Source organism: Protopterus annectens, chromosome 6.part0 (genome assembly GCF_019279795.1).
Source record: "Protopterus annectens isolate FY-2018-M chromosome 6.part0, PAN1.0, whole genome shotgun sequence".
NCBI lineage: Eukaryota > Metazoa > Chordata > Ceratodontiformes > Protopteridae > Protopterus > Protopterus annectens.
In genome coordinates, this window is record NC_056737.1 from 1,549,885,459 (window position 1) to 1,549,904,665 (window position 19,207).

Sequence of the window (19,207 nt, forward strand, 5' to 3'; positions counted from 1 at the left end):
ATGTGACCTGTGATGGTATCAAGACTTTTTACAGCAGTTAAAATAATACAGCAATTCACACATAAAAGTCTAACAGTTTCATGAAGTCTTTTGTGGATGTGTATTTCTAACCTGATATTTTGGAAAGTTTACTTCCTTTTACACCATATTCATACTAATATTTAAGGGGAAAATGCAAATCAGATTACCTTAAGCTTTGATTCTTAGTATTTTACAGACAGCATTAAGTGTGCACATTAATAAATTGCTGCACATCTACAATAAAAAGAAATTATGTACTCACCATAATATTCCATCTGTGTTGTTGCCTCGTTTGCTCTTCAACCTACGGGTTTTGGATCCGAGCATCGGATCTGACTCGGCCGTATACTAAAGCTGTAGGCTCCAACATCTGAGCTCCTCCCCTGCCCATGACGCTCCTCTCCTCCAAATCCCTCAAACAGAGTTTGCTGCAACCTAGTACCTCACATAATCAAAGCACCAAAGGTAAGAGAAACTACTCAAAATAAAAGAGTTAGCCAAACTATGATATTTCAGGAGCTCAAAAAGGAAACAGAAGTATCTGTCCCAACAATATCTGTTAGGTCCATGAAAAAGGCAGGGTGATGTAGGGAGGAAAGGTTGAAGAGCAAATTAGAGGCAACAACACAGATGGAATGTTATGGTGAGTACATCACTTCTTTACCTGATGATGTTGCCTTCATTTGCTCTTCAACCTATGGGATAGAGTCCCTAGCTACTAAAATAAAACTTGGGAGGCCCTCAAGGAAGGATATTCCAGACCACAGCAGAACAAAAGGAATAATATCCAGCTTGTAATGGGAAATAAAGGTATGCTGGTTGAACAATGTAGCAGCTGCATAAATTTAATCTATGGGGAGTTTAGACCAAAAGGCTGAGGAGGTAGAAACAGATCTAGTAGAATGGACTTTAATGTGAACTATTAATCCAATCGGCTAGAGTAACCTTGGAAACTGGTTTACCTAATCTAGACTTAGAAAAAGATACGAAAAGCTGGTCATGTTTCCTGGGCGTTTTGGTTCTCTCCAAATAGAAACTTAGTTGTCTGTGTACATCTAACGTAAGGAGAAGATACTCTCCCTTGTCTTCAAAGTTCGGAAAGTAAACTGGAAGACTGATGACTTGGTTTAAGTTACCCTCATAAGTGACCCTGGGCAAAAAGGAAAGATTAGTATGCAAGGTAAGTCTATCCTAACGAAAAACCTGATATGGAAGTTTGCAAGACAAAGCCTGTAGCTCAGAAACCCTCTTAGAAGAAGAGATAGCTACCAGGAAAACAGTTTTCCAGGAAAAGAACTTCAAGTCTACTTTCGAAACTAAAGCCTGAAGAACTAAGAAGAGGTCCAAGGAAGGGCCAGATCCTCAATAGGAGGACGCAGAAGAAAGGTACCCACCAGGAAGGCTTTGCATAGTTTGGATGAAGCTAGGGAGAGAGAGTTCTCCCCTACATGAAAATTGGAAATGGCAGCAACCTGTACCTTAACTGTAGAAAAACTTGCATAGTTATTAAAAAGGTGAGCCAGAAATTCCAAAACTGACTACAATGATGCAGAAAAAGGGTCTAAATTGTACTGATGAGCCCAAACAGAGAACCTCTTCCACTTACTGTTGTAAGGCTTCCTAGTGGGCGGTTTCTGAGCTGCAGTCAAAATATTTCTAACTGCGTCACTGGAAGTGGAGAAACCAAGAGGTTAGCTTCAGGTTTGGAAGATCTGAATGGGAGTGTCCCAAGGGGTGGGACAAGAGATCTGGAGAGGTTTCCACAGTCCAAGATGGACAAAGCAGATGAGACCAAAGAAAGGGGAACCACACTTGGTGGGGCCAAATGGGGGCAATGAGGACGACTTGGCACTTCAACCTCTATGCTTTCTGTAGAAATTTGGGAATGAGTGGAAAAGGAAGGAAGGCTAAGTGTAGACCAAGGGGCCAAGCATGGACTAGAGCATCTTTCTGTGATTGTCAATGGGGAGGGATCAGGGCAAAAAAAACTCACTGCACTTGGTGTTGGAGGGAGATGCAAACAGATTGCAGCAAGGCTGACCCCATCTCAGGAAGATTATATTTGTCATTACAGATTTAGAGACCACTCGTGAGGCATCTGGATGGCCCTGCTAAACCTGTCCCCTAGGATGTCTGACCTCCTCGAAATGTGCATACCTACGAGAAAGCAGTTTGAAGAGACCAGCCTAATGGCCTCTCTACACAACGGATAAGATCTCGTTCCTCCTTGTTTGTTGATGTACTAGACCGCTGACATGTTGTTTGTCTAAATAGCAATAGTTCTAGTTGGAAGAGAGGAGTGGAGGGGTTGCATCACAAAAAGTACCGCTCTCATCTCTGAAGCGTTTATATGCAAATTGGTCTTTAAGGGGGACCAAGTGCCTTGAGCTGCCTGTCCCAAATAATGCCCCCCCCAACCCGAGTTGAGAAGCGTCCGTGGTCACAGTGGCCGAGGGGAAAGGAAGGACAAAAGGTTAGCCCTGGAAAAGATTATCTGATTGTATCCACCAAATGAGAGACTGTTTGCATGACCAAGAGATCCTGATAGAGTATTTCAGATGGTAATGCAAAACAGACCACTGCATAGGTAAGTTCCACTGAAGCACTCGTGTAAAGGCAGGCCAAGGGAACCAGAGTAATTGTCGCCACCATGGACCCCAAGGCCCGAAGAACAAGACTGGCTTGGGGAGGAGGGTCTATAACCTCTCTGACATGAGATTTCACACAGGAGATCCTGTTGGGAGTACGGAAGGCTAGGAACCGAGGAGTGTCCAAACAAGCTCCTATAAAATCTATAACCTGAACTGGAACAAGATGTGATTTGTTCGACCTTGGGCATATCTATCAATCTGAATCTAGATGAAGTAGATATTCTCTGGCTTGAAGAAGTTGATGCCTGGTGGGAGCAGTTAAGAGCCAATAATCTACGTAGGGAGACACCCGGAATCCTTGCAGTCTCAGGTGAGCTGCTAAAACTGCCCTGCACTTGGGGAACACCCTGGGGGCTGTGGTGAGACCAAATGGCAGTATTCGGAATTGGAAGTGATTGGCTCCCAGCCTGAAGTGGAGATACCTGTTCATCTTTATGTGGTAGCACGCGTCCTGAAGGTCTATAGAGCACATCCAGTTGTCCTTCTGCAGGAATGACAGAATGGACTGTAGCATAACCATTCGAATCTTTGAGATGGCAACTGATTTGTTTAGGGAAGTAAGCTCGAGAATGGGTCTGAGGTCCCCCATCTTTTTGGGCACTAAAAAGAATCTTGAGTAAAAGCTGGACCTGAGTTGGTCCGGGAAACACTTTGGATGACTCTTTTTGAGAGCAGCTTTGCAATATCCAACGCTGCAGCCTCCCACTGATTGGGTGGAACATTGGGGAGGATCTTCCTTGGAGGAGGTTTCTGGGAAAAGGGTATAGAATAGCTTCTGGATATAATCTTTAACATCTAACGATCTTATGTGATGGCTTCCCAGGCTGTTGGGTGTACAGATAAACGCCCCCCAACTGCCTCCAGAGTAGAGCAGCCAGGCAATCTTTCAGGATCGCTGACTGGGTCTATCCGAGAGAATTTAGAGACCCTTGATTCATCAACCCACTCTGCCACAAGGGCAGCAGCTGTTATAACCGTTTCCCCCCTATGGCTCTGTGAGAAAGGTCTCCTTGTGAATCCTGGAAAGGACCCTGTGACTTACGGAGCCACAACTTTTTACCTCCGCACTGGTTCCTAGAAAAGGACCACTGCAGGGTAGAGAAGCGTATCCTGATGGCAGACAGGGTCTTTCCATCTTTTTCACTTTGAAATCATTTGTCTAACCATCAGACCAAAAAGGGTCGATCCAAAGGAAGCATTGACAAAAGACACCTTTATAGGGTTCTGAAAAGTCACGATGCCTGATCCAGCAGCCTCTGCTGCATGAGAGATTAACCTCCTGGACATGTTAGAAAATAGACTGGAGGGTGGCCATTCTTGAAGAATAGGATTTTTGTTCCTCAGCAGACATGGACACTGGGACCGAGCTAGAGAGTTCCTTGACCAAGTCCCTCTGTAGCCGTGGTTACGTGATCCAGGTAGCTCATCGCTCACAATGCAAAGGACGCTGAAGTGTAAATCCGCTTTCTGAACCTGTCCAAAGCCGTAGACTCCCTGCTAAGGGGATGGACAGAGGAGCTTTGCTGAGCTAGGTCCTTTCTGGTGGCAGCTGCAACCACCATAGCATTGACAGGAATCCCTTCATTCCAATGTGGTTGATCAGCAGGGGCACTAAGCAAGTTATTGAGCGGCTTAGGGATAGGTTCCAGTGTATCTGGCTCCTTCCATGCTCTGCGGGACACATGGTCGATAAGAGGGTTCTCGAGGGAGGGGGGCACACCCAAGAAGTAGATGGCCCTGACCCGAAGACTTCCAGAAACGCTTGATTCCTCTGGATTAGGGCTTCTGGGAGACCAGCCACCCTTCTGGTGGAGAATTTCCATGATGTCTCCAAATGAGACATCCTCGGGTGGAGATCTGGGGGACCCTTCTCCTTCATCGAGATCGGTGTCCACAGTGAGGGATTCCAAAGGGGAATCCACATGTCTCCTTTCACACGTACACTTCTGAGAGACCTCTTTAGTGGCGGGTTCTGGACAGGTATCAGAATACTCTCGGGTTCCAAATGGGAAGCAGGATGGAGGCTGTCCCAGAAGACGGAGGGGATGCCTTAGACACAGATGCAGCTGGGGAGGGACGACAGTCCAAAGTAGGCAGAGTTGAGGCTCCTCTGGGTGCCAGAGAGAACCCTCTCCACCACCTCAAAAGCTGAGGGAGATTGGGACACCCCAGGCACTCCCACCGGAGCCAAAGCTGTTGACGAGGAAGCTCTGTGAGCCCCAACCACCCCTGGGTCCAAGTGGGGAGTCGGAGCTGAACTGTCAAATGTTGAAGGTCTGAGAGAAAGAGACAGCTCTGAAAATTTTGTAGCCAACATCAACCCCTCAGAACTGGTGCCAAATCTACTGCTCTGAGAATCACTAAGCTCCGAAACAGTCCGAGCCAGGCGAGACAGTGAGACCGTAGCAGTCGAGGTAACCATACCTCTGACGAACTCACAAACTGCTGTAATCCAAACTATACAAACTGAAAAAAATGGCAACAGAGTGTAGAAAACACTCAAACCTTTAATAAAACAACAAAAGTAGTGTTACAAAGCGCTTTTCGTCTAGTTCAATGGCTAGACTTCCTCAGGCAATTCCAAATTGTAACAAAGTGATATTTAAATGTTAAATAAATTAATCACATGACTTCTACACGTAAATATATTAAGTTGTCCGTTTAAATTTAAAAAGACCACTATCACCAAATAAATGCTGTTATGAATATATAGAAGTATGTTAAATATATATAATAATTCTCCCTCAACACCACCAAATTCTTCCTATCAAAATATTTTAAATATTTTAAACTAATTCATTCACATTGTACAAATAGCTGTCACATTAAAACAAGTACCTAACTTGTATAAATGAAAATATTCATAAAGATACTCATAAAAATACTACTGAGTTGCAATACCTAACTATATCATTTTTAACCATCACCACCATTTAAAAAAAAAAAAAAAAAACGTTACAGTTTGTGTCATATAAAAACAAGGATAGTAATTTGATACACTTAAAAATTCACACCACATGACTATGGTTAAAGTGAAACATTTTACCTCCACATACTTTTTAACTGCAAATATGGCAAAATAGTACAAGCTTCATTTAAACCCGGATGTTGATGGGCATTCAAATGGAGTTGCCATAATAAATCCAATTGTGCTAAAAATAGTGAAGCAGGTCCATTATTGTCATATTGTTTTACTTGATCAATAATCAAGAACTTAAACCTGTGGTGTGGTGCTGTGGAAATGTGTCTAGCCAGTGAGTTTTCTGTCCATCCCTTCCTAATTGCATACAAATGTTCATAAATTCTTTCTTTAAATTTTCGGTTGGTTTTCCCGACATAGAAGGCAGGACAGAGAACGCACTGTGCGAGATATACTACCATTTTACTATTACAGTTGTACCTACCCTTTAATTAAATACCTATAGTTTTAAATAAAATGGAAAACAACAGTAATGTAAATATTGAAAATGTGGTAACAACTTATGATAGTGAAGAATTAAGTGGAGCCAATGGTACAACAACTCAGAAAATATCTGAACCGTACAGCACTAGTTTTATACTGACCTTCAATGTAGATGTAGGGATTAAGAAAATTATTTATAAAAATTGGAACATTTTGATAAATGAATCTGATATTGTTCAGAAAATAGGTGTTAAACCAACTTTCACATTTAGGAAAGGTAGGAACTTGAAAAATCTAATAGGGACCTCATTAGTTAGAACTACTAGAACACCAGGAATGTTTAAATGTGAAAGTTGCAATTATTGTGGAACTGTAGCAACAGGCCAGTATTTTACTGTTAACAACTATAGGTATTTAATTAAGGGCAGGTACAACTGTAATAGTAAAATGGTAGTATATCTCGCAAAGTGCGTTCTCTGTCCTGCCTTCTATGGCGGGAAAACCGACCGAAAATTTAAAGAAAGAATTTATGAACATGTGTATGCAATTAGGAAGGGATGGACAGAAAACGCACTGGCTAGACACATTTCCACAGCACCACACCACAGGTTTAAGTTCTTGATCACTGATCAAGTAAAACAAGATGACAATAATGGACCTGCTTCTCTATTTTTGGCACAACTGGAGTTATTATGGAAACTCTGTTTGAATGCCCATCAACATCCGGGTTTAAATGAAGCTTGTACTATTTTGCCATATTTGCGGTTAAAACATGTGTGGAGGTAAAATGTTTCACTTTAACCGTAGTCATGTGGTGTGAATTTTTAAGTTTATCAAATTACTATCCTTGTTTTTATATGACACAACTGTAACAGTTTTTTTTTTTAAAAAAATGACGGTGATGGTTAAAAATGATATAGTTAGGTATTGCAACTCAATAGTATTTTTAAGAGTATTTTTATGAGTATCTTTATGAATACTTTCATTTATACAAGTTAGGTACTTGTGACGTTGTCCCGTTCGATTCTCAGCTAGAGCGTCTTCTGTGTGGAGGCATATGTGAATGGGACGTGCCTTCGTTGAAGGTTGTGCGTCAGGGCTGGCAACCCAGTACGTAAAAATCCACTACCAATCATTAGCGGACCGGAGTTCCGCTGTGGTGACCCCTAACCAGGAAAAGCCGAAAGACACAAACAAGGTACTTGTTTTTAATGTGACAGCTCTTTGTACAATGTGAATGAATTAGTTATTTAAAATATTTTGATAGTAGGAAGAATTTGGTGTTGTTGAGGGAGAATTATTATATATATTTAATATACTTGTATATATTTTTAACAGCATTTATTTGGTGATGGTGGTCTTTTTAAATTTAAACAGACGACTTAATATAATTACGTGTAGAAGTCATGTGATTAATTTAACATTTTAAATATCACTTTGTTACAATTTGGAATTGCCTAAGGAAGTCTAGCCAGTGAGCTAGACGAAAAGCGCTTTGTAACACCACTTTTGTTGTTTTATTAAAGGTTTGAGTGTTTTCTACACTCGGTTGCCATTTTTTTCAGAGGGAACCATACCCGTCAGCTCTGATATCTCGGCTCCAGGGAGGCTCGGACCCGAAAACTCCGAAATCTGGGATTGAATCGGAGAAGGAGCGGTAGGAGTGAAGGCAGGGATGTTCCTCACAGATCCAGGATGGGATGAAGCAAGCAGGATCCCCAGATGGATCTGGGCCTTGAGGAATTTTATCATAATACTCTCCACCTCAGCTTTGGAGAGGCTGCGGGAGAACCTAACAGAGGAAGCCACCAAAGCAGGCCTGGAAGAGGGCCTAGGCTGGTGCAAGAGCGGGGACTTTGGTCTAAAAGACACAGACTCGGGGGAGAAAACTATGGCTCCGATGAGGGAGGGAAGCTTGAATAACTATCGGAGCTGAAGCAGTCGGCTCAGAAGGCCTAGGAATTTTGGTGGGAAGATCCCCTGAGTGTCGAGATCTGCTGGGGGATCTCTTCCTATCCTGGTGTTTCTTGGTGGGGGGGGGGTGAGCCCCTGAATTGGAAGAACTTGGAAAGAGCCCCTTCAGAATGAAGAAAGAACGAAGCCCAAAGTTCCATTTGTATGGAGCAGTCCTTTAATGTAGCATAAACACACACATTAAAACTCGACTAAGCACTTTTGCCTTAACAAACTATACAGGCATCATCAGACTCTGATGATGCCTGTATAGTTTATGTTAAGGTGAAAGTGCTCAGTCGAGTTCTAATGTGCGTATTTATGCTACATTAAAGGACTGTTCCATATAAAAGGAACTTTAGGCTTTGTTCTTTCTTCTTTTGACTTTGAGGACTACAAGGTGGTTGAGAGGTGCTGGTTCCCCTTCAGAATGAGTTTGCTCTGGTGGTCAGTAAGTGCTCGTTGATTAAAACCAGCTCAGACAGTACATGAGGAATCGAGATGAGCCGCCCCTAAACAAACACACTCAGCATGTGCATCAGAAAGTGGGATTTTGTGCCCACAAGTACTGCACTTTTTAAACCCAGTGGATTTAGGATCAGCCATGCTCAAAAAACGGAAACAGCAAAGCAATGGAATACAACAAGCAAATGGCTATAGCAACTAAGCATAATACTAAAGAAAACTATTATTATTTCTTAAGACTAGGAACAAGAAAAAAACTGTAATAAAAATATATTGATATAAAAAGTCTAGCTCAAATAGACAGAAGGGAAGGGAAGGAAAAGAGACTTCAAAGAAAAAAAACTTTCCCTGGCAAAATGGAGGTAAAAAGAAAAGTGAAGTCTAAGAAGAGACAGAACTAACCACAAAAACTTGAAATTTTTTTAAAAGGTATCACTGACTGATGGAAAAATTCCCAGAGCAGCACAGAAAGTCGAGAACCCAATGCTTAGCTAAACACAGCAAATGAGATCTGGGGGATTTGGAGGAGGGGAGCATTATGGGTAGGGGAGGAGCTCAGATGTGGAAGCCTACAGCTTTAGTATACAGCCGAGTTGATCTGATGCTAGGATCCAAAACCTACAGGTTGAAGAGCAAATGAAGTCAACATCAGATCAATTCTTTGAAGCCTGGCCACTGCTGGTATACTCCACATACTCTGGTAATTAGTTATCTTAAAACATAACCTTGTTTAGAAAGACATTAAAAAAAGCTGCAAGGCAAAGAATAAGGACACAACTGTTACTTACCCCACAGTCGCCACAGCACTCGCCCAGCATTTTATAACCTTTAAGTAGGTAATCTCCCATAAGTTTGCTGATTTTATCTTGGCGTTCCCTTCGTGCCTGAATCACCTTCATTTCAGCTTCTGATGGTGGTTCCCAGTTATAATCATCATCTAGACAAATCAGTTACAGTACCATAAGAAAACTGTATGTAAACAGTAAAATTCAAACATTTCAGTCTACATTCACAACTCAGATCCACTGGCACACTAACAATCAAAGTCATTCTCCTCTGCACAGATTATATACCTATATTCTTCCTTTCCTCAATGAGCTCTCAAACTGCATACAATATTCCAGGTCTGTAACACACATCTGTAAAGTAGCAAAATAATCCTTGGCTGTCTAGACTCAGTGCTTTACTCAAACATATATACATCCAAGTTGTCTTTATTACACACCTTCATACTCCAATAAGTAATTCACACTTGACCTTTGTAGTAACTCATTTATTAACTCATTACAACTGAGTGCACCTCCAGCCATTTCTGCAGTTACCTCCTAACTGCACCTCTAGGTGTCAAATGTTGCTTGTTCATATTTGCATTAATAATTCCAAAACCATGCTACATACAGAGTATCAGAATATTTTATCTTGAAGCATACATGATAGCAAACATAACTGTATTGATGTCTGAACTCTGTCAATGAGTATTTGTTAGATCTGTAAGGTGATAATTTCATTTTTTAAAGGCTCAAGTCACACCCACTGGGAGTTAAAGGTACACACACAAAAGAGCTGTAGTGGAGGAAATAAGTTAAACTACCATCAAATAATAATTCATTTTTTCTTTTGCTTTTCCTAGTCCTCCTTCCAAACCATTAGACTACGCATTTCTTCCATCAACTAGGCTACTACAAGCATTTCAGAGAAGACCTTTTGTATAACCATTCCTCCAGCTTCCACAATCTCCCCAACCTTGGCATCAATCAAAGCAGCAGTAATATGGTTATCCAGATGCCAGGTTATACAACTAACACTCACTAAACAGTATAAACCCCACCAATAACACCATGTTATCTACATGCCATAAAAACAAAAGGACAACTAAACAGTGCAAGGCCCAGCAATCCAGTACAGTTCTGTAGGTAAATTTACCATAGCAGTAGATAATCAATGATCACTGCTGCAGTAGCCTTAGTTACATGGGTTATATCCTGCCAAGGATACAACAGTCAACCAGCTTCCAAAGCTTCAGGACATCATCCACCAGCCAAACTGTCTGGCAGCTCAAGCTGAGCCAACTATATACAACTTTGGGCACCAAGCCCTTCAAAGCTTTTTTGCTAACAGAGAAGGACAGACAGAGAAGCTAAACCCTGAAAGGGCAATGCTAGAAAGAAAAAAAATAATCACACCCTGAGATAAGCAACACACAAAATCAAGGCGATGGATGGAAGGGAGTGGCTACTACAGCAGTGATCACTTGAGCATCTACTGTTATGGTATGTTTACTTGCACAACTATATTATGTTCATCATATTGATAACTGCTGTAGTAGCCTTAGCTATATGGGTGGATTATCATAGCTTACTACATTAGGGAAATGGAAAAATAAGAATCCGGGAGCCCCTGCAGAATGGTCCTTGAAAAGCCTGTTCTAGACCTAGAGAAGCAATCACATTTAATAATGCTTTGTAAAAGTATGTATAGAGGACCAAGTTGCTGCTTCTAGATTACAACCCTTTCCAAAAAGACACAGATAAAGCCAAGGCCCTGGTAGAGAGGTCCTTGACCTCGCCTGGAACAATTTTGTTGTGGTAAATATAACAAAAGGTAATAACCCCAGACAACCACTTGGAAAGTCTGCTTTGACACTAGTTGTCCTTTCTTACCTTCACAAGAAATGAACAACTGATCAGAAGACATGAGTTGGTTCTATCAAGAAAGTAATGTCAGTGGACATCCAACGCAAGGAATATTCTTTCTCCCTCGCTTTTAGGGTCAGTAAAGAAGATCGGGAAAAGGATACTTTGGCTTAAAAGTAAACTTGAATACCACTTTAGGCATAAAAGACAGATCCTCTCTCAAAGAAACCCTGTATCTGTGGAAAATGAAACATGGTTGACTCGCCATAAAACCTTGCAGAGGTCAGAGCAATCAATAGAATTGTTTTCCATATTAAGAACCTCAAGTCAGCCAGATTTCCTGGTTCAAATGAAGCAAGTGTTAGCTCCTCTAACACAAAAATAAGACCGCAAGAAGGGGGCACCTGCTTTCTTTGAGACCTCTTACGGTAAAACATCTGTAAAAAACATTTTGACATGAGAATGCATTGAAAAAGGGGAATCCATGGGCAGATATACAGAAATGGCCAATAAATGATTTTTGATAGAATGGTAAAAAAGGCCATAGGATAGCAACTCACATATTTTCTAAAACCAGAGAACAATTAGCCATGAACTTGTGCTGGTTACACTGTTGGCACCAACTAGAAAACTTTTCCCATTTGCTAAAGTATGTCTTTCTAGTAGCAGGCTTTCTTGCTTCCATTAGTACCTGCTGCACAACCTCACTAAACAGAAGCCTAAAGAAAATAAAGTTGATTGGGCTTGGGGTGCAAACACCCTGGATTTTGGATCTGTAGTGACATTCTCTGTAGGAGGCTTGTAGTGGAAACTTCTAGTCTCTTTTCTAAAGAAGGATGACCAAGATTGCCCTGGTCAGAGCGAAGTTCCAGAAATGACATTGGAGTTTTCCATTTTTTTTAGCCCTTCTAATAATAAAAAAAATAAATAGAAAAAAAAGAAGGGGAAAGAAAACCAAAAAGAAGGAAAAGAAGAGACATCAGTCTTTCAGGCTTTCTTGCATGGTGTCCTAATGCAAAATCTTGCCAGCTTATTATCCAAAGAGAATGGAGGAAGAGGACAAGACCCACATGGAGATCAAATTTGATTTTGGACCCCCCATCAAGTTTTTTGCTTGATCCTTGTCCTGCTTAGCCAATAATACATTGCTCCTGACAGAAATGTCTGTAGAGTGAGAAGAGTGAAGAGAAGAGAAAAACAGCTAACATGGCTAGTCTCTGCAAAGAATTCCTAAAGGTGGTATATAAATTATACATGTACCACATATTGTCTGGATTGTCTGAAACAACTTGAAGGCTGGGGGACAGGACACAGACAGTCAGACAGTAGAGTAGGGGTAGTGGCATCTTTTTTTTTTTATATATATGCTGCTTGCCTTTTGGTGTTCCACATACTTTGCAGTACTATCCAGAAAGTGCTCCACAAGCAAAGTCAGATGCATCTGTGATAACCAACTGCTTCGGAACATGGAGGGAGAAGCGGAGACTAAACTTATTGACAAACTACTCTATTGCCAAACCCAAATGATGGGAATACTGGGGACAAATGATGTTGATAGACCAGAGAGAGAGACCAGATAGATAAATTTGGAATTTCTTTGCCAGGGTCTTGCCAGGTATCATGAGAATCATATAGACCCCAGACCCAAAATCTTCTGTCCCCTCTCAGTGACTGAAGTTGTGTGGAAAACAGAGTTAGAGTTAGATATTTTTTTTTTTTTTGGAAGAAAAAGTTCTTTAATTGAGATGTCCTGACAGCCCCAGCCCAGGAATCACTGAGGAGTCAAAAAAAACTTCTCTGAATGTTCTTGGAATCCTACCTCTTGTAAAATCTCTCACCCAAGTGAAGAGAGAAAGAATTCATTTGATTGAAAAAAAGACAAAGAGACAAAAGCAATCTGTCTAAATATGGAAAAGTTGTGGATACCATATAGCCTACAATGAGCTATAAAAAGAAGTTAAGTACTCACCATAATGTTCCATCTGAGTAGTTCTACTTCATTTGTCTTCAACCTGTGGGTATCAGATCCGAGACGGCAACTTTACTAGCATCAGCTCTGAGCTCCAAGCTCCTCCCCTTACCCATAACACACCTCCACTATCTTCCAACCCCCCAGATCGAGTTTGATGCTGAATCATATAATGATAACCCTACCTGAAACATGCCTATGACCTATAACTGCAGCCTGTAGGCTGTTCATATGCCAAGGTCCGGGGGAAGGAGGGGGGGGGTGGTTGAAGACAAATGAAGTAGAACTTCTCAGATGGAATGTTATGGTGAGTACATAACTTCTTTACCTAAAGTAGTTTACTTCATTTGGTCTTCAACCTGTGGAACAGAGTCCCCAGCTACTAAACTCCTGGGTGGCCCTCATTGAAGGATATTCCGGAGCACCAGGGAATCAAAGGATGTTCTCCTTCTGGAAATCAAATCCAATTTGTAATGAGAAATGAATGTATGAGATGAGGACCAAGTAGCTGCAGAACAAATATCATCCAAAGAAACTCTAGATCAAAAGGCCGCAGACGTAGCCATGGATCTAGTGGAATGAGCTCTCACCTGACCCGGAGGAGATGTGCCTCTGTCCTTATAGACCTGAAGGATGCATGAAGAAATCCTGCTAGCAATAGTGACCTTGGAGATAGGTTTCCCCAAAAAAAGGTTTATAGAAGGATACAAACAATTGATCAGATTTACGGAAATTTTTTGTCCTGTGCAAGTAGAATCATAACTGCCTATGAACATCCAGCAGGTGGAGTTTGTTTTTACACAGGTAAATGGATGGTCTGACTGATATTGACTGGCGATGACAACTTAAGAAGAAAGGATGGATTGGTCTGAAGGGAAACCCTATCTTTGTGAAAAATGATGTAAGGAACTTTGACGGACAAGGCCTGCAGTTCTGAAACCCTTTTGGCAGAGATAATAGCCATCAAAAATGCAGTTTTCCAAGAAAAATATTTTAGATCTGTGGTTGCAGCAGGTTCAAAACGTGGAGCGACCAAAGTTTGAAGAACCATAGTAAGGTCCCATGGGGGAACAGAATCTTTGACCAGGGGGCGTAACAGAAAAGTGCCTTTAATAAAGGCTTTACACAGACTGGAGGAGAATACAGAGGCAGAATTCTCACCCACATGAAAATGAGAAATGGCAGCCAACTGAACCTTGACAGTAAACCAAAGAAACCGTGTTGGGTAAAACCTCGGTGCAGAAATAAATCCAAATGAAAGGTAAAAAGTAAAAAAAATGCACCAAGATAACACACAGCAAACGTTTAATCACAGCAAAGTACAAAGTGGTAAGCGCTTTCACAACCAAAGTTGCTTCATCAGACACCACAGTAAAAAATGCACAAGTTTAAATAGAGATTCTAAAATGCCAATTAATCAATAAAAATCACACAATGATTAAGTAGCAGTGAAAAACAATTAAGCCTCATGCTCAAACTAAAAAAAGCATTGCTTAAAAACATTGTACAAGAAGGAATCAAATACTATACATGAGAAAGCACTTAAAAAACTTATAAAATCATTATAAAACATGGAAAAATACTAGGCAGGAAAAAGTTAAATAGAATACTTGGAAACTAATAGTTAAATACATTAGACTAATTTTCAAAGAACTTAGCTAATCTTAATGCTTGAGATGTCTAGCCTTTAAAAAAGGGACCAAGGAAGTAGTAGCATTCAAACCAGGATACTTTTCAGCATTAAGTTTCAAAATCCACTTCTGTTCATGTCCCTCTGTGGTATTCTCAATGTCACCACCTCTGGATTTTCTATGAATATGTTGTAGAACAAAGAACTTAAAGGAATGAGAACGGCCATTGGACATAACATGATTGGCTAGAGCATTTGATGGTTTATTATTACTAATATCTCTTAGGTGGTCTAGAATACGATCTTTAAGCATTCTATTTGTTTTTCCTACATAAAAAGCAGGACATTGTACACAAAAAAGTACAGTTTTGTACCTACCATAAATGTAGATGTCCGATAGGTATGCAACTGCAATCCTGACATATGGGGTTGTCCTGCCTCAGGCAGCCCTTCGGTCAGCCGGATTCCAAAGTCTGGGTCCGGCGTCGGCTGATGTCGCCCTTTCCCCGACGTCAGAGCGCCTGGGGTATAAAAGTGTCAGCCGACGCCATCTTCTTCAGTGTTTCTTGCCCCAGATGCCAGGTGCCCTCTAAGGAAGGCTAAATTTTGAAAATAGAGAAAAAATTCCAGACAAGTACAACAACATAAAAACAAATACACCATAAAAGATTACCCCAGGTAGCTAAAATGAGGGGTAGAAACCCAAAAGAATACCACAGAGGGGTAGGTGGGAGGGAAAACCTGACTGCAGTTGCATACCTATCAGACATCTACATTTATGGCAGGTACAAAACTGTACTATGTCCTTCAAGGATGCAACTGCAGTCCTGACATATGGGTTGAATACCATAGCCAACCTGGGGGTGGTAGGCACTAAGACAAAGATGGTGTAGCTAAAATGCCCTGCAGGACTGCAGAAGCAAACCCTGCTCTGGATCTGGAATATAAAGGCAGGTTGTAATGTTTGGAAAATGTATGCACGGAGCTCCATGTAGCAGCTTCTAAAATGTCCTTTGTTGCCACTCCTCTTAAAAAGGCTGTGGAGGTGGCTGTAGCTCTGGTGGAATGTGGCCTGATGTCAGCTGGCACAGTTTTTCCATGAAAAGAGTAGCAGAATCGAATGCAATTTCCAATCCATTTAGAAATTGTCTGTTTGGAAATTGCTTTTCCCTGCAATCCAGCAGCGCAAGCTACAAAAAGCTGGTCAGATTTTCTGAAAGACTTTGTTCTGTCCAAGTGGTAGTGCAACTGTCTGTGTATGTCCAAGGTGTGCAGAAGTCTCTCTCCTTTATTTTGAGGATTGGGAAAGAAGGTAGGCAGGTGAATAGCTTGATTCAGGGACACCCTGGATACCACCTTTGGCATGAATGACGGATTGGTTCTCAAAGAAACTCTGTCCTGATGAAAAATGAGAAATGGTTGTATTCCCATAAGGGTCTGTAGCTCAGAGACTCTTCTTGTTGAGGTTACTGCCAGAAGGAAAGCTGTCTTCCAAGACAGAAATTTCAACTCTGAAGATGCTGCTGGTTCAAAGGGAGGAAGAGTTAATTTTTCCAGCATGAAGTTGAGGTCCCATGCAGGCACTGGTGGTTTCCTTGGAGGGTTGATGTTCTTTATACCTCTTAGAAACTGTCTTAGCAATGGGTGAGAAAATACACGCGGATCAGTGTTATATTTGGCAGATATTGCTGAAGCATGTATTTTTATGGAAGAATATGAAAGGCCATTGTGGAGCATTTCAGCCAAATATTCTAGGATCTGTGGAATGCTCATCACTGATGGGTCTTGACCCTTTTTGCTGTTCCAGATAAGAAATCTCTTCCATTTTGCTGAGTATGTTTTTCTAGTGGAAGGTCTGCGCGCCTCCAGGATGATATCTTTTACCCATTTGGAAAGTGTATCCTGAGGAATAGTCATGGAATCTTCCAAGCTGTCAACTTCAATGTCTTCAAGCTGGGGTGTAGTTTCCTGTAATTGTGCTGTGTCAGAAGAAGTGGCCATTGAGGAAGGAGCCACGGATTGGTGTGTGTCAAGCTGCGTAGCAGTGGGTACCAGTGTTGTCTTGGCCAGTCTGGAGCTATCAGTATGACTTTCGGCTGCTCTGTCTTGATCTTTAGTAACACCTTGGTCATCAAAGGAAGAGGTGGGAAGGCATATAGTGTTAGAGAGTTCCAACTGAAGGAGAAAGCGTCCACCTTCCATGCTTGAGGATGGCATGTCCTTGTGCAAAACTTTTTCAGATGGTGATTGAGGTGGGAGGCAAAAAGATCTATGTCCGGCCTTCCCCATGCTTGAGTTATTTGTAAGAAAATGTCTGGATGCAACATCCACTCGTGTGGATCCATGATGTTTCTGCTTAGGCTGTCCTCCAGAACATTGTCCTTTCCTGGTACAAACTGGGATTGTAGCTCTATTTTCAATTGTAGGGAAATATCCCAGAGATTCATTGCCAGTCTGCAAAGAGGGTAGGAATGGGTACCTCCTTGCTTGTTTATGTACCACATAACTGTGGTATTGTCTGTCTTTATTAGTAGATGGCCCTGACGCATGAACTTTTCGAAGGCCTTGATTGCATGTATCACTGCCAGCATTTCTTTTTGGTTGATGTGCAGGTGCTTTTCTTTTTGTGTCCATTGTCCTTGAATGCATCTTCCCTCCATGTGCGCCCCCCATCCATGGTCTGAGGCGTCTGTTGTTATGGTTTGACTTGTATGAGGCTTGCTGAAAGGCAGACCTTTGTTTATCTGGCTTGCTTGGGCCCACCACAGAAATTCCTTTTGAAGGCATGGAATGAGTGGGATCAATGCTTCCAGGCTGTGGCTGTGTTGAGACCATAGACTTTTTAGATACCATTGTAGTTTCCTCATATGCAGCCTTGCGTGTGGAATCAGAAGAATGCAAGATGCCATGAAACCCAGGGCCTGCAGGATTTTCCTTGCAGTCATCTGGGTGTGTGTTGCTAATTTTCTGAAGTATTCTGGTTCTGGTAATTGTTTTTGTTTTTCTTTTGTCAGAAACGCCATCTGGGTGTTTGTGTCCAGTGTGGCACCCAGGAAAAGTATTTGTTGGGATGGTACGAGACTTGATTTCTGAATACTGACCGTGTATCCCAAGGCCTGCAGTAGGTGAATGACATAGTCCAAGTTTTTTAACAAGGCTTATTGGCTGTCCGCTTGTATAAGGCAGTCGTCCAGGTAAGGGTATATTTGTATCCCCTGAAGTCTGCAATGTGCAATTACTGATGCCAGGCATTTCGTGAACACTCTGGGCGCAGTAGTTAAGCCAAAGGGCAATGCTGAGAATTGATAATGCTCTGAGCCTGCAAAAAATCTGAGGTATCTTCTGCAACTTTGTCTGATTGGGACATGCAGGTATGCCTCCTTGAGGTTCAGAGTTACCAGCCAAGACCCCTTGCCCAACATGGGAAGGAGTTGCTGTAAAGTCAGCATTTTGAATTTTGGCACAATAAGGTAAGTATTCAGTGCGGACAAGTCCAGAATGGGTCTCCATTGGTTTTCTTTTCGTCTTGAATAAAATCCTTGGCCTTGTTCTGCTGAAGGAACCCTTTCTATTGCTCTTATTTGAAGTAGGTTTGTTATTTGTTTGAGTGCCTCTGCCCTTTGATTTGGTGGCAGGTTTGGCCTGCCATGTCTTGTTGGTAGTGTATGAAAATGGAATCTGCATCCTTTGCCTATTATGTCCAGTATCCATTTGTCCTTTGTAATATTGTGCCAACTTTGTGAGAATAAAGATAATTTTCCGCCCAAAGGTGCTTCTAATTGAGCCCTGGATGGCGGAGTCAAAGTCAAGTCATTGAGATTGTCCCTGCGGAGCAGTGGAAGGTCCTGCCCCACCTCTCTGGTTCGGAGGCTACCACTGACGTCCTCTGTAGGAGCCTCGAGTTTGCCCTCTACCTCTGCCACATCTGTTTTTGCCTCTTTGAAATTTGTCTGTGTCTGGAAAGGACCAATGCTTACAAGGCCAATTCCTGCTGAATCTTGGAGGCTGTACCTGGAGGAAATCTTTGACTGTTTGCACTGATTTTGCCTTTTCCTCTATTTTCTTTAAAACCTCTTGTGCAGTAGCACCAAATAGCTTATGTTTCTCTAGTGGTGCGTCCAAAAGCTTAATTTTCACATGGTCTGGCAATGTTTGTTCCTTTAACCAAGCATGTCTGCGTATGACCGCACCTGTCACTGCTGCTCTACATGAAGCTTCCAATGCATCATATCCACACTGAAGGAAATGGTTGCTAACCTGCTGAATATTATAAACCAATTCCTGTAACCCCTTTCTATCTAATGGTTCAGGGGAAGCCAATTTCTTTTGCAAGTCATCCAACATGTATGTCTGATACTGAATCATATGAAATTGACAATTTAATGCTCGCATAGAAAGGGTGGAAGATGTATATACTTTCTTGCCCCACCTTTCTAAAGCCCTAGAATCTCTTTCCGAAGGAAGTGGATTTTTAGCAGTAGT

The 19,207-nt window shown here is 41.7% G+C and overlaps 2 protein-coding genes across 5 annotated transcripts in view; both read right to left on the reverse strand.

The window, feature by feature from the left end:
- The window catches only part of CEP70 (centrosomal protein 70), a 2,129,610-nt gene that overhangs the window by 1,552,142 nt on the left and 558,261 nt on the right, over window positions 1-19,207 (reverse strand). The window lies entirely within an intron of this gene.
- ZNRD2 (zinc ribbon domain containing 2) overlaps window positions 1-19,207 on the reverse strand; it is a 534,970-nt gene that overhangs the window by 392,649 nt on the left and 123,114 nt on the right. Inside the window, exon 2 of the mRNA XM_044075004.1 lies at window positions 9,282-9,430. Within this exon, the coding sequence (XP_043930939.1) occupies window positions 9,282-9,430 (149 nt within the window). The remainder of the gene's footprint in view (window positions 1-9,281; window positions 9,431-19,207) is intronic.